Below are 17,085 nucleotides of genomic sequence, written 5' to 3'. Positions count from 1 at the left end.
CTAAGGTCGCAGATAAGAGTTTAACACCACGAATGATTATTGTAGGAAAACTCGCTTTCGATTTTAATTTTAAATTACTAAATTACGTGAATTCTAAAATAATAAGCCTTACATTGAAATAAAATAAATTACGGGTATGCTGATCTTCTAGTAAGAGAATAAAATTGTGGAGGTAAGCAACCTGAGAAACAATCTTGTGATATGATGACGATGTAGAGCAAGATACGACTTGTATATAAACCAATTATTATGCTAAATTTTCAATAATATACTTCCAAACCTAAAGATCTGAAACAATATTTAATCAACACAAAGATTTGAAGACAAACACTTTTAAATATCCATCTTGCACTTAAAATCCCCCGAAAATTTCGTCAAAAAAACGTATCAAACTATGGACCGATTTCACGATTATAGTTTGGATGATTAAAAATCGATAAATATTATTGCTAATCTTTGTAATTTATTTTAATAAAAAGTGATAAAACAAAAATACTTACAATATGTAAAATACATAAATCAGGCACGGTTTTTATAAAATTTATGATCCTACATTAGTTTTGAACAGCCAGTGTGCATATAACTCTACCTGCCAATGTTACTAAGCATTAGCAACACTTGTGCAGTATAAAAATATGGTTTCGATGATATTAGTTAATGTCGGTCGGTGATTTAAACAATCTTTATAAACATCTGTACAAAACAGATCAGGTAAAACTGACGTTCGTACTATTGACGTCACGTTTGGTAAATGGCCTGAAAATAAATTTACAAAATGTTTCAAACTACTATTTTGAAAGAGTTCCATGAACGTCAGTTTGGACATAGAGCGTGATTTCTTTAAATTTGTATCCAATAACTAAAAAGCCTCTGTTTGCTTGAAGGCGATTCTGCGTCATAGTTAGGAGCCTATTTGATCTAAAACAAAATAATAAAGACAAAATGGTCAAATCCGCCAGTGAGCCTTGGGACAACAAAGGCCTCACAAGTCGATCGCTCCCATTGGCGACAAAGTAAACCAACTCAGGCCACTTCCCAGCCATTACAGGGGCAATAACTCTAAATGTTAGTGTTGAAGTCACGTTCGAGTAAATTATATTTAGTTTATGGAGTCGCCTAGTTGTACGGTAGCTACGGGGAGGCCGTTATTTTAAATATAGCAGGTGTACAAGCGGAGGCAGTGGAACGGCAGAACAATAGGCTTGGATATGGAGAGAAAACGGCCGATTCACGCTCGCACTGCGCCACTAGCAGCACATAACGCCGCGCCGTAGAGGGGTTGGTTGTTCGGATGCCAGATATGCATGCTGTGAATTAAAATCGTATGCGGGTGAAATTTTCCAATATCTTTTACGTAATGGATTAATGTCAAAAACCAACACTAATTAATTATTGTGTTGATATGCTTAACGTGTATAGTGTAATTCCGTAGAAACGATATATTATTTTATAAAAGTAACTTACGATCAAAACATAAGCAACTCTAGAAAGCCTAATGTCTGATTTTGAAGACTTTATTACCCCAAAATGAAAGGCAGCTGGTTTTAGAGTACAAGTCTCAAACCTGAAGCCCCGGGAACAAACACCGATGATCACTAATGTATTTCTGCTACGTGATGATGTCGTGCTTTAGGATTCGGAAACAAACCAAACTGCCGTTCCAACTATCTGAAAGACGAAAAAAATTAATCTCTCAAGTTAGCCTAGTCGAAAGTTCCATTAGTCAACTCCCTTCCCTAACAGTAAGTATTTAACATTGTATTTTTTAAAGTAGTATATATATGAAATTAATTACTAAAAAAATTGATATATGTATTTCAGTAGGTTTGTGGTAAAAACATATTAATAAACTATGATTTTTTAGTCGTTTTTAGACTTTAAACATTGTACCAAATATGCAAAGTTTGTGTGTTAGCTCAATTGTTGGATAAAGACTAACTACTGTGTTTACATTTTATCAAATTTGCTTATTGTTCTATTTTTTGTTGAACAGATTGTAAATTAAATAAAATGTTAAAAAAAGTTGGTAGAAAAATACAATCCTCCCAACTTAAAATATTTCAAACATGTGTTAATTTATAAACAAACATTATAAACCATAGTTGATTTACCTAATATGTTGTTAACAGAGGCTTGTGATAGGTTTTGATAAAAACCCGAAATATACCACATTTTTTAGTAATTGTGTATAATATTAATTTGCGACAAACCAAGAATAACATATTTTAACATGTTATCTGATACAATTTTATTCAACTTTTAAATAAAATCCCCGAAGCGGTTCAACAACCCCACCTCTTCACGTCCGTTTTATCCAACGATACGTTCAACACACTAAGAACCCAATACCACGACACAGCTACCGAGGATCGTAGTAAATGTAAATGGGAAGCGGTTATGTAAATATGCAGCACCGTTATTATAACTAACGACGTTAAAATATTCAACGTTGTAGACAATAAAACGTCATCAAATGATCATTTAAAGGTGATCGCCCGACCGACTTCTTAAATAATGCACGGCCAGGCTATCACCGGTCAATAATATATGTCCAAGATGTATAAATAACGTACAATGCCGAGATCACTGACTACTGTAGTCGATTGTGTTGCATTTTTTATTTTCCCCTTTTTTTCCCTTAATGCTACACTTGGGAGCAGTTGGGACCGTGGATATTTATTATTTAACAAGTTTTCATTGGCTCGCGTTCTTGTGTATAATTTGAGACGTTTCTAGTATTGTTGAGTACTTGTTAAGTACAGTCTACATCATACCAGTGTTGTATTGCGTTTAAAATACTACACGAGTTTGTAAACATCGAGTCTTGACTTATATATTGGTTACAGTGCGGTACTTCTGCCCTGAAGGCTTGCTTTTAAAACGCTAGTATCGTTTAGGAAAAGTAACATTCACAATTTGAACACAAGTTACTGATTGTAGAAACATTGTAAACCTAAAAAGTATTTTTTTACCAATTATCTATAAGCCGTACCCCTAAAATATCCGTTTTGTCGTTCAATATGTATATTGCACAAATTGTACGACCCGATGCGCTTCATACTCAAGGAACCCTCAAGGATTTTTGGAGGGAACATTCCCTCGCCGGATACGAACGTTCCTCTATTATCCACGCCACTGGATTATCCGGCCGCCATGTTTAAACTGTTGTGTAAAACGTGTCATTGTTTAATATATTACAGGTTCCACCGCCACTAACATTACTTACATTTCACCTGTGTCATTAATACGCTTAATTGTTGTGAAATAGAGAAGGAGTGGCCTGGGTGCATCCGTTGGTAAAAACTCGAGAAGTCTAAATTGTCTACAAGTCTACGGTGTACACCCAATGATTAAAAATGGAATCATTAATCCTAATATTGCGCTAACACAGTTATTATTCAAATATGTTAAAATATTTAATCTTTAAAATGTTCGTTTGTAAAAATTTATACAAGGCAGAAAGATATTACAACTATCGTAATATCATTTTATACCAACTCTGTATATTCCAGACTTAAGTATATAAACCTAATAAATTCGCGGACCAAGGCATATCCATGGAAAACATGCCAAGATAATGGCTAACTTTCTTTGAGGAAAAATTGATAAACCGAATTTATTTTCTGTTATCATCAACTCTGTACAGTGTAATACCGCCATAAATATAATGTACATGATACAAGGATTCTTTTACAAAATCAATAGTCAGACTCATTTGCAAATTTGAAGATGTTTAATTAATTGTGGTGTGTTTTCAATAATTTACTGTAGCTCTATATTGCAACCCGAAGTTGAATTTGATTTTTACAATACTTTAAAAGTGCTACAAATTACAATACTGAACATGGCATTAAAAAACAACAGACTAATTGCAGTACGTCTTACACGCTAGCAGACAGACAGAATGAAAAATCAAAACCACCATAAGGAATACTACTAATAAAAAATCCGGTAAAATCACACAACTAATCGTTCAGCAACATCTGGAGTTTACTAAGGTCCTAACTTCTTATTTAGGAGCCGCGACCGCGTGGTCTTCAAAATGTTTGTACCGCGTCAACACAGCCTAATGTGACGACGTTTTGCCAGTCATCTCCCCTCCTCCACCGGGGTCTATACCCTCACATCGGTACACCACGACCACGGGGTCTACGTTCTACACCTGTCAGACGAGAGGTGATTAACAGCCAGAGAGATACAGCAACAGTCTTCTAGTGAACAGCGGGATCGAAAATAAACCAAAGGTAATTGGATATTTTTAAAAAAATTACGCAACTAGAATTGCAGTTCAAACGGAAAGAAAATTCAGAGAGTAGGGTGTTAAGACGGTGTGACATCACTCAGATCAAAGTAGAAACTGGTCACTTTTCCCACTTTCCTTAAAAGAAATAAATATAAATATATAAATTTTTTTAACTTGCGCATTTTTTTGCCATCTTAGGCGCGCAAATGTAAACGATCTTAAATATGATCCTCCTTCCTATAGTATATTTGTATGATATGCAATGAATATGCATTGGTCGTTTTGTTTTTTTGCCTTATCATAAAAGATTCATGCACATTAAGACCTAATTTTACTTGATTATGTCCAAGACCCCAGAGAGGTTTCAAAGTTGTGTTATATACTTCGATGGTTTCAACACCCAAAAGCCTCTCTCAAAAAACAAAGTAGGCTATGTTACATGCCTTTTAGTTTGAATTGAGGTAATACAATATTTTGTAACTGAATGAGAGAAATCGCTAAGGTTCAACAAAAAATAAGAACATTCTTAAGAGATAACATGACTGAAAGTTGCCAAAATTTATACGTTTCATAGCTGGCAACCGTTTTGGGAGACAAACGTCTGTGACTATGAAATATACAGGTACCTTTATGCCTATGCCTCTGTAAAACGAATTAATCCAAAGAAACATCTTTGTCGCGTCAATTTGAGCCGCAAGAAGCCGCTAACATTTTAAACAGAAGGCCGCGAGGCGCGTCTGTCGCAAATGTGATTAAACATAATTCATTCTGTTTTGACACGTAAAGTTTATTTCATTTGGGGCGACCCCGCCAACAAAATGATAACAAACAGCCGTATATCAACTACTGACGCTGCGTCATAAATACGGCTAAATTCGCGCCAATTTGTGGCTGCTTAGTGATATACCCGTACGGTCACATCGACTCTGGATGGACGTATAAATAATACATTTTCCGCCCGATTTCATTTCGTTAAAGGTACGACGGGATGATTTCGCAAAAAGCCCCGCCGATAAAATATTTAATAAGGCACATTAATTGGATACGTTTTTTTATATTTGCACTCCTGACGTATATTTCCCCGGCCCGGTCGTTCGATTCAATTAAAATGAAAAAATAACGTGACGTCACTGGGGTCTAATAAATATTATCGTAGCGCATATCAGAATGGAGGGGAGAAGTACGCGGGCATATAAAATATAATAAATGTGTAAATGAAAACAGTGTTTCTGTAAAAAAATCTATAATGATCATTTAAGTCGTATTTAAACATTTAATTTCTATTAAGGTTTGATTTCATATTTCCCATTCGGCTTTATGGACTTTGTATTTTAATCGATGACGATAATGTAAACTAAAAGCAAACTCTATTTTAATTTAACAATAGTTACCGTACATATTTAATATATTTTTGTATTCGACTAAATCTTTACTGTAATATTATTTGATAGGCGAAACAAAATAAAGTTAAGGGTACATATTTCAAACAGACTCTTTTTGTAGTTGCAGGATTCTTTGGTTTTACTAAGAGTCCCTAAAAATTGCATATATTGTTTTTTACACAAACAATAAGAAAATCTTTCGATGTTGTAAAGTAGTTTAATTTAATTAAAACCTTATACGCCTACTTTTTCTTTTGTTTCCTTGCTAAAATTAATTTGTAAACTTTGCTTCACCTAGTGTTACACTAAAATAGATTGCTTGGCTTTTTTATAAATCTCAAATATTCTGGAAAGAAGGGTCAACCGTAAATATTATGTTCGATCTGACAAAACTTCTTAAAAATAATTTATATGGATAGATAACTCAACGGGAGTCATTTGTTATCAAGCCTCAATCAATATAAAACATATTAACATAAAACATACATCAATGTTTCGAAAAATAAATAGAACTAAACTAATATTTTATCTATAGATTACTTTACTTATACTAAACCAAACATGCAAATAATTGGCGCACAAACTACGATTAATAAAACACTTGAGTTTTTTTGAATCCTGTATAAGCAATGTAAACCCTATATATAAGGATTTGCCCTTAGTAGTTTACTTAAAGTTTAAGTTTAAAAAATGAAACATATTTATTGAACAACCTATGTAAGCGCAACTTCTTATGTAAAATTTTATTTTAACTATTTCTCTAGCAGAATTAAGAGGAAACCAAGTTACATGCTGCATCGTCTTAATATACTCAGCAAAATCCGTTTACATTTCAAACATTGTTATAAATTCTTCTTAGGAGAATCTGCCTAAACGTTTAAAAAACAAATAATGCATTTTATAAAAATATGTTCTAACACATTCAATACCTCATTCCTTCAGATCAAAGCTTACCCGTGAATAATTGTATTTACAAATCTAGAAATAAGTCGGCTAATATTTATAACTGCCACTAAATAATTTCTAAATTGTTTCAAATGTTTCTATTGAGTAGTTAGGCACATTCGAATTTATTGTGCCATCTAGAAACCAAATTAAAACAATTGTTAACACCCAATCAGTGATTTTAAATTCTTTCGGCGGCGAAACTTAAAAAGTAAAAACTAACTCAAAGTCCTGTCTATAGAATTCCACTTTTCATTCAACAAGATGCGCCCCATCGTTTCGTCTTATCAGTCAATTTTTACTTGCCGTACTATTTAAAAATACTCAACACGACTGTTAACAATCAAGAAGTAAATTTAACCATTTATAGGGTGATATACCGAGAAAAATTTTAATATCCCGTCAACTTATTTTAAATCCACGGAACCTTCTTCCTATACAGTAGCGTACACTGTACAGCGTCCGCCCTGTCGCCGCGTCCTATCCTATTGGGATGCATACCACGACCTCACCAGCTACCGCGGTTCGAGATACGTCCTTCTCGTCTATTAATGATACAACCTCTACTAATTTATCTAATAGTAACCGGCTGTTACCAAAGGTGGTCGTGGCAGTAAATATACGACCCTGTCTTGTAGCGGTCGTCGGGTCAAAAGAGGACTTGGCGATATTTTCATCTACTGTCAAGCAAGATGAAACTGGATGTGCATACAAAGAAATCCTACTAATATTATAAATGAGAAAGTTTGGATGTATGTTTGTGACAAGTACACGCGAAAAATACTGGTCAGATCGGGCTGAAATTTGGTGTGATGATGGATAACATTCCCGATTAACATATAGACGCATTCTTATTTCAAAAGTCCTTTCGGGCTCCGCCCCAGTGGCTCGGGAGTTTCCCATGTTAACCTTATGAGTAATCATATTTAAAAGGAATAAAAGTATTTTGTCAGCCGTTTCAATTACTCAAGTTGGTTCTATGATAGTAAATAGCATTAAATTTATAAGGTTTACCAACAGGGTGCAGTAATATTAGTTTTTGCATTTATGACAACATCTAATTTGAACTAACTCGCAACAAAAGCTGCGAAAAATAGTAGAATTGCAATAATAAAAAATGTTTCTATTTCGTACCCTCTTCCCGTTGCAAAGCACGAGTACAACAGCTAGTGTTCAACAAATGTGTTGGATAGTAAGGAGATTTCGTTAAAGGAAAAAAATATTTAATTTTGCTCAGTTGAGCGGTGACTCATTTGGCCAAGACAAGTCCCAGACGTTTTTGAGAACTTGTTGACGAGCAAATGTTTTGGAGATAAAAAGTTGTTTAATCTTTTAGGCCTAATAGTACGAGTATAAATAGTAGGTGCCTAAACGAGTAATCATATTTTACCCCGTTGTTCAACCGCTCATTTTGAACCTATAGGTTCAATACCAGCCTGTATAATAGTGTTTTAGACCATTTTCTTCATCCCTGTGGTTGTGAAATTCGTCACAAACACATCGACGAACACGAATATGTTAAACATATATTTTACGTAATACAAATAATGATAGCGGTCGTGGTGTTGCTGGCAGGTGTTGAGTCATGACTCTGACTCATGGCTAAAGCATTATTATTATTTACGAAAATTATGTAACGCTCATGCTATATTCCTCTTATATCTGACACTAAAGTGTATTTTTCTTGCGGGGAATCGTCAAGAAAATTATTATGTCTTGCAAATGGTTCTACAAAAATTATCCTAAGCTGTGGGGTTACACCGTACAATAAATTTACTGTATTCAAATTATGACGAACGTGTAAATTTCTTAAATCCTGTGCCGAAAAACACATTCATCTTAGCTATAAGGTTGAAAAATTAAAGAATTGTTCTACGTTTTTGGACAAAAACGTGTCTTGGTGAAATAGGCGGACAACAAGCAGTCTAGGTACGTTTTTAAACACCCAGTGCAATCGGTTGTCTAAGTATTCAACATTAACCTGCAACACTGTACTATAACATACCACCTCTAGCATGGGCCTTCTCCGTACCTTCACTCAGCAAAAACCACGTTTCCGGCCAGTCCCACGTCGGGCAATAAACATTATTACCACTATAAAATATGGATATGATGTTTGTTTGCGCGCGTTTTTTGTCGTTTACAACAGGATCTCACGGTTCGTTCCGACGATCCTCGTGTCGGACCCATAATGCAATTCGCCGACCAATCGTCTTTGATGGTTAATTAACACAGGTTGTGTGCAAAAACTATAGGTGTGAACGGGACGAAGGGATATTGGTAGATTATTACAACTTATTGAAGGGAAATAATGATTCGTGAAAATATTAATGCAATAATCATAGAGTGATGCAGGTTTTTGCAGTTTAATGTAAAAAGGTCTACATCACTTATTTATTACTTATTTAACATATATATGACAAATTTATATTATTAGTATGATTATTATAACTTATTTTTACCGACTTATTACTTATTGTTATATTTTTTTTACTTTTTTAAACCCTAATAATTTAATCAAAATTTTCTGTTTAAGGCAAGCAAGTTATTTTATAGTGTTGCTATTAAAGGGTTATTTAAGGAATATTTAAGACTATTTGTAAAAACCAAACAGGATTTAATTTTTTTAACTTTTAATCTAAAATAGGTGTTACTAACCAAGTTCATTTAAATTATAATTACGCTTGTACATTTCAAAGCAATTATAAATTTTGCTTTACTGTATATAAACTAACTGTCTTCAGTGCCCTAGTCAGATTTTTTAACGGTGTATATTAAAATTTAAAAATAATATTTTTACAAAAGGGTATCCAATATATTTTTCTGTACTTCAAACAAAACATGTAATGACAATTTTCTCCCATATCCCACCCTAAAATATAGTTGCATTTATTATTTAAGATTTAAGAACAAATTTTACATAAACTATAACTAGTATCCTCCGATATGAATTCCGATTGCAATACAGCAAAGTAAAATGATTACTTTAAAATAATAATTGCTCTAAACTAATCCATCGATCCACTCATCAAGATCTCTCCTAGTGTCCTAACTTGTACGTAACTCGCAATCGCAGATATGCAAATGCTGCTAGAAAGGTTAACATTGACATTAGGAGGGGGGTCGACTGATTGGCTATTGGTACATGGTGTGTCATGGGGGTTGGAAGGTTTAGAAAGTACGACGTATGGTGGGGGATGGGAGGAGTTTGAGCCATGGGAGGTGGGCTCATGGTCACAGATTCAAAAACGTACCCTTTCCATACCCAAACCCATACCATGCTGCACCCGCCGCGCCGCACCTCGCCGCTTCAACGGGAATGCAAGATGAAAACGTTATAAAGACGTACCTCTTGCAAAAACTGCATTCTGTGCGAATACTATGAGATTTTGTAGAAATGGAAATAACAATAGTTTAGAGTTAGGTATTATTTAACATTTATTGTATGTTTTATTTTGCCCACTACAATACTTAATCAAAATTTAAATAATCAGGCGAGACTTCCATAACTTAATCATATATAAGTTTTGTTGTATTAAAATTTGTGACGATGCATTTTTGCGTTCTAATGATTAAAATTGTATTTTACAACAACCTTCAGTTAGTTAATAAAAACATAAAATAGCCTAGAATAATTTACAATATATTAATAACTTTACATATGTAGAAAAAGTTAGACATTTTTCTCACGTTGTGTAGTAAATCGTAGATTCCTACGTCCAAACTAGAGTTATAAAATAAAATGTAATAAAATATCTAATTTAAAAATGTGTTCATAAACCTGATACTGTTAGGCCTATAACAATACAACATAAAAAGGGAACTGGGTATTATTTTACTGCAGCAATAAAAAATACAATAAAAGTAAGAATGGGCATAATTTAGCCTATTTGCAGCTAACTTATTTATTGCACCAATTAAAAAAAACTACAATTTAAGTATTAACAGTTATAATTTATGGTCTCCATTAATGCAGCTAACAATAAAATATGACGCATTTAGGCTCAAAGAAACTTTGGTTACATCACAAAAACCTAAATAGCTCACAGTAACAAACTTTGGTTATGTCAAGTAACAAAGGCTATGTTTTTGTATTTTAAATTGATTTTGCTTTTAAAATTTTATTTATTAAAAATAATAGTTGAATCGTAAATGGAAAATTAGTAAGGTATGTTTTAAGACTAAAATCTTACAAAAATATAACACAAAGAGATAATATGACTGAAGTGTCTAAAAAGTTTACATTAAAAAATGTCGATTCATATAGCCTATTTGTTATTTTTTATTTATTTATAGTCTGCGTAAGGAAATTTTTTAGAAGTTCGTATTGTCATCTAGATTTTCACAGTTTTCATGGCGTTGCAGCAGTAGGAGGGTATAATATTTTGCAGTTACAAATACACTATCAGTTTTGAACACACATAAAATATATTGTAAAATATTTTAACTTGACTTGGGGACCTATGCACTTTTATATTCGCCTAATTAACTTAAACATTCATCATTCGTGTATCCGTACAAACCGTACAAAACCTACAGCCTTCTCCAACTTATTATAAATAAAATTATGTACCCATCAACGGTATTTCTAAAATGATGTTCCTATATTCTATCTCTATAAAAATTATTATATAAGCCTAGTGATACAAAATTAGTAGGCCTATACAACTATAAGGAATTGTAATATCGTTTTGGAGGGTTTTAGCGCCAGGCGGAAGCACCAATACGATTGTGGCCATATAGCGGGACGGCAGTTTTGAGCCCCCCCCCCCCTCCACCAATGATAAGATATTCACCCCTGTTTTTAATGCGCCCACAATCTATCAACGAGACAGCCAGACAGATCTACCTGCCAGGCCCTACTCCAAGGTCTTTTAAATGGGCCAGGCTGCTACGAAACAATATTAAGTTATTGCTTACAAAATAACAAAACTTCTCCTCCTAAACCTAAGAGACCAAGCTGCTAAAACAATAAATTGTGTAAACCAGTATTATTCTACACCAAAGTAAAAATCAACCGATTTTACATTAAAACATTAGTGAATTGTAAGCAATAATAGTAATCCAGATTTCCTACCCATCTTATTTAACCAGTATTTATAAAATTTTCTTCCATGTATTACTTTTGGTGTATGCCATGTTTGATCGGTAAGGATTAATTGAATGAAATTGCAAATGTGGTTTACATTGTTGTGAATATCACTTCTAGTTGTTTGATAAAATCAGGTTAGAAATATAAACTAATGTTAGATAGTGCATAACATCTTTCGCTGCAGAATTTCTCTCTTTTTCGTTCCATTTTTTATTTACATAATTTCTAGTAAAACTATTGTGGCCGAAATCGAGAAAAACACCAGTGGTTACGATGACCACCATTTGTAAAAACGCACGCCAAGCATAAATTATATTTAGCCTACCATATCTAATTACCTAGGTACTCAATTTTCATTTTAAAACATAAGCACATTCTGAGATGATTAGGGAATGTTCATTTACAACTTTGCGCCTTGCAGCATAGCATGTATGTTTAACCTAATTTTTAGTTTATTCTTTACATTTAATAGTGTTATTTTATTATATATACTAGAGCCTACTTTAATATTTTACCTAGCATAATGTGTAGGAATATCTGTATTTACGTAAGTGATCAGAACTGATTTACTAGAGTGATGAAAATAATGTTTACAGGTTATTATAATTTTTATTGTTATTATAAAGTTGCAAGTTATTTCAACCGCTTTGAATTGAACACAGTTGTCTCAGTATACTGTACTCGGGTACAACATCAAAGTGTTGGAGAGTTGGAGACCTTTCCTCGGCCATCCTGGGTCTCCTTCATTTAGGACATTTAATAAGTTAATAATCGAAATTTTCCTCGTGTATTAAAGTTTTGAATTATTAGGTCTTACATTTTTGTACATCAAACTTTCTTCACGCGTTTCCAATTTCAATGCAAATTTATGTGCTTTTATATTCATGGTAAAAATGATCTTGTACACTAATGACATTTATAGAGTTAAACGTAGCCTATACAAAATGTTAGACACGAGGTTTTTAAAGTGGTAGATAAGGTACAACTTGTGTGCATACGGCTTTTGTTAAAAATTAAGATAAACCTAATTAAATTAAAAAATAACTAACGTATACCTTTTTGGAAGTTTTGCTGACAAACGTCATACAATTACCCTTTCATACATTTTACATTTTGTACAGGGAGGAACATTTTAATTAATTAAATGTCTTGATGGGAAGAATTAAATGATATTTAGGCATATAGCATGACACGATAAAATTATACTCCACCACATTTAATGAAGGAATTATATTTTTGTTTAATTACTCTCAAATTTTTGGTAACATTAATTGAGTCGTAAATATTCCAATTGAGTTGAACACAACATACATTGCTCTCGCCTACATAAATGTGGCCTGGTAAATATTGATTATGTTGTTAAAACAATAAAAATATGCCTGAAAAATTATTTCTTGTAAAAACCTTTTTAACAATTTGACCCAATCAAATATGAAACATGACATAAATTAACTAGTTGGATTGTGAAATTTGTCGATAAAATGTAAACAGATTCCTAGTTGGGCGGAAAGGGGTAGAAGGAGCCGGCAAGGCTGGGGGGGGGGTAATGTAAGTCGTAAGTTAGTTTGAAAGTAAGGGCAAAGGTAGGCGGGGGGGGGGGGGCACATGTGCCAGTCAATAACGTAAAACTACCCCTCCAACGCAACCTCCGCCGCGCTACAACGCTACAAGCAACGATGCACTTTTGCTTCCACGTGTTCCGCGTTCCGCTTCCGGGATTGTAAACGAACGGATTTGGAATCTTGGCGGTAAAATTTAAACGTGCGAAAAATAATTAAATTTATTCTCTTGTGGAATAGGCTAAGGTGATGTTTGGAGGTTGAATTTAGCTTTACAATCTAGCATTCAGATTGTCAGATGATTTTTTGGCTTGATACAATTAATTGAAAATACGTTTTTAAGATAGTTAGTTGAAAATATACGAGTAGTTATATACTAGCTTAGATTTCAACTGCGATCGTATAGGCAATAGTACTTTTGGTTTCAAAGATTTTAACAACACTAATTTGTCATCGCATTACTCTGACAGCAGTCGTTACAGTAATAAATTGTGCTTATGATAAATGTTCGTGCGTAAATTGCCTAATATCAACAATCATTAAATATTATTGACGCCATCACGTCTACGATACACGTCATTAAACAAATGTAGGAAATTACCAGCGTACGTAAACGCAATATATTCTATCCAATTAAAACACCAAGCTACATATATCTCCGACAGAAACGAATTTAACGAGTAAAACTCAATCAGAAGTCGACAAAAGCGTAATTCAATTCTATCCGAGCCTGAGAGCGAAGTTACGAACGTAATTATACACGAATATATTTTACCGCTAATAAGATTTTTAATAAGATCGCGGGAGACTGGGTGAGGGGGAGGCGCAGTAAAAACGACACAATCAGAAAAATAACGAGCCTCGCGTTCAATATTTGATTAAAGAAATTCTATTTATTTAACGAGATTTAATTAAAAACAGCGTCGTTGGAGAAGATCAATGATGGAGGGCGGGCGGTCTGTTTATCACTGATAAGAAACGTTACATATCTCTGATAGGAGCGGAATAAAGTTAAATTGTACGGTCAATCCATTATATCACAGATGTTATTGGGTTTATCTTTATTCCCCCGGCTGAGTGCGTGCCGTTAAAATTTAAAGGTTATCTTAAAACATAACTCTACTGACTTATTTATATCGCAGGGTCGGAGGTAAACAAGTTTTGTTATTGTTATCGCTCGGTTATTATAATAAAGACGTCTTTGGTAGTGTATAGGGAGAGTGATTGCGTAAATGAAATTACTGTAGAGGAGATAACCGGGTCGGAGGTTGGGGTTCAGGCCTACCACATTTTATACAACTAGACTGTAGAGATCTGGCGTTAACGTTAATCTACGAGAGCTTTTTGTTACGACTACGCTTATAACGGAGGCGGTTTTATTATATAGAATTAGTGCCACTATAAAATGCTTTACTGCTGATAATATAAACGAGGTTTATGGGGCCCCGAGAATGATAATTTATTATTCTAATCGTAAAATACTACTTCACCACTAGCAACTCGACACAACAGTCGACAGTCGACCACTGATCACACTATCACTAGGTTATCACTAATCACTGTACTCACCCGTTCCTCCTCGCGGATCATCTCGGCGATGCCAGGCTTGATCTCACAGTCGTCGGCGGCGGAGGCGGCGGATTGCGGTGGAGGCGGAGGTGGCGGCGGGGGCAGACTCAGAGCCATCATGGGGTTGGGTCCCCCAGGAGTCGCGGGGCCCGGGGTCGCCGGAGGAGGCAGTGACGAGGGTGTAGACGGCGAGGTGGTGACCAGCTCCAGAGCCTCAGAGGCGTCCTCCGCGGGGCTGGAGGGCTCCGCAGAGGCGCGACGTCGCTTCTTGGACGGTCTGTTGGGAGACATGCTCACGCTCTCGTCACCCGTCTTGGTCTCCAAGTCATGCTCGGAGTTGACGTCTGCCAGTCCGCGCACCTTGAGTGACTCTGCCACTTTCAACAACGGTCCTATCTGCTCCTGCGACACGTTGATCTCACCCTTGTACATGAACTCCACGACGGCCTTCAACTCCGGCCACTTGATATCCTTGAGGATGACGATGGGGTGTTGACAGGGGTTGTCGAAGAACAGCGCCTGGAAGTAGGGGCTGCAGGCTGACAGGACCATCTTGTGCGCCTTGACCGAGTGGCCGTCACAGGCGAGGGTGACATCCACGAAACTCTCGCTCTGCAGGAGTTGGTCGAACACGTTGGTCAAGTTGCTCTGGTAGTTGTTCCATCTGAGACAGAACTGCTGCGGCGAGCCGGCGCCTCCTCCGGGCCCGTAGTGGTGCATCCTGCAACAACACGACGCGGTTACTACGGTACAATACGAGAATACACCGGGACGTCCACACGCGCCGAGGACCTACGCTCGAATGGCGGGAGTGTGGCGCGCGGCCCCCCACCACGCCGCTACACAGTGACAGAAGGTCGAGTTTCCCTCGTCGCCCCCACCACGGCCCTCACGTCGCGGCGCGGCGAGCACCGCATCGCTTATTTATATAAAATGTACATGTAATACGGGGGTGTGAAACGAGAGGTCTAGTATACATAATGCATCCGTAGGCTCGGAGAAGTATTGATTTATTGACGTGTCGGTAGTGTATATTTACATGTGACGGTAGACGTGCGGCGATCTGAGTGAGAGAGAAAGAGAGAGGCTCCTCCCATCTGTGGGGCACCGCACCTCTGACACGGCCCCGACCCCCCGCAACACTCACAACAACACGACAAACCCACAACAACAACAACAACAACAGCAACAAATGTGTTAAACGGTTACTTACTGTAAAAGACAATACACTTAAGATGATAGTCAAAAGTGTAATCTGAAAACTTAAGAACAACCCCGGGAAAATGAGATTTTATAAAAATATGTTTTATGAATAGTAAAGATGTTTTATTGGAACGAGAAAATGCATAAGATATCATACCTCAAAAATAAACAAAACTTGCGAAGCGTTATAACAACTTACTTTATAAACGATTAAGAAATGTTGCTAGTAAATTAATTGCAATTATCAGTGGTAAAAGGTTTAAAAACTAACAAATTAGAATCAGTCGAATGGTTTTGCTCTACTCTTATGTCAGTTTCTTGTATGTAAGACGTACGATATAAATAACTTCTTGTAATCAATTTCAATAGACTATAAGGTGCGTTGGAAAAATTGGTCTTGGCGTTATTCGGTGGTTATTTTTACTTTATAGTTTATAACATTAATAGAGTTGAGTAGCAAAAAGTTAATTACCTAGTCGTATAATTCAAAATTTCGAGTAGGCTACATAATATTAATACAAAGTGCAACTCAATGTGAGGTCACACGCTTTCTAATTTAATCTCTTCTAGTTTTTAACACTATTTGTGCTGTCGACATGTTTGAACATAAAAGTTGCATTTATTTCAATGTTAAGCAATTGCGGGAATTCCCGTCATCAGCACCCAACGTGTTAAAGCATTTAGTATAATAGGCTATCCTTGTATTTCTTTAAAGTGTTCCCAGCGATCATAACTGAAAATAGTTGTGTACTGTAACTATTAGTGGAAGTAAACTACAGTATATGTTTCCTAATCAAACATAACCTGGCCTGAAACGGCAAATAACTTGACAAAAGCAGCTTTTGATTGAGGTATTATTACAGCTGATAATCAACACTCTTATCTTATCTTGATACTTAGAAACAAGTTAATTTACACCATAAATAGGTGTCCGTGTAAACAATGATTCAGTTAGAGGTTACGATTAGGAGTTGATATCACGGTTTTCTTATTATATTAACAAGTGATGTTTTTTTGTAATCGGGCATTCTTGTTTGGTTAAATTTGTTTTTAAATAGCATTATTCGATTGAATAATATGATTAAAGAAGGT

The 17,085-nt window shown here is 35.4% G+C and overlaps 1 protein-coding gene across 5 annotated transcripts in view; it reads right to left on the bottom strand.

Moving 5' to 3' along the window:
• LOC128993796 (protein bric-a-brac 1-like) overlaps nucleotides 1–15,654 on the bottom strand; it is a 217,758-nt gene extending 202,104 nt beyond the window's left edge. For all 5 annotated transcript variants that reach the window (XM_054417805.1, XM_054417808.1, XM_054417807.1 and 2 more), the window contains exon 1: nucleotides 14,791–15,654. In XM_054417805.1, coding sequence (XP_054273780.1) covers nucleotides 14,791–15,510 — 720 coding nt within the window. In that variant the 5' untranslated portion in view covers nucleotides 15,511–15,654. The remainder of the gene's footprint in view (nucleotides 1–14,790) is intronic.
• Nucleotides 15,655–17,085: the final 1,431 nt, after the last annotated feature.

This window comes from Macrosteles quadrilineatus, unplaced genomic scaffold, assembly GCF_028750875.1.
Source record: "Macrosteles quadrilineatus isolate MER2022 unplaced genomic scaffold, UCM_ALF_1.0 Scaffold_5__1_contigs__length_97177068, whole genome shotgun sequence".
Lineage (NCBI taxonomy): Eukaryota > Metazoa > Arthropoda > Insecta > Hemiptera > Cicadellidae > Macrosteles > Macrosteles quadrilineatus.
The sequence above is the reverse complement of the archived record's forward strand: the minus strand, read 5'-3'. Positions and strand labels throughout refer to the sequence as shown.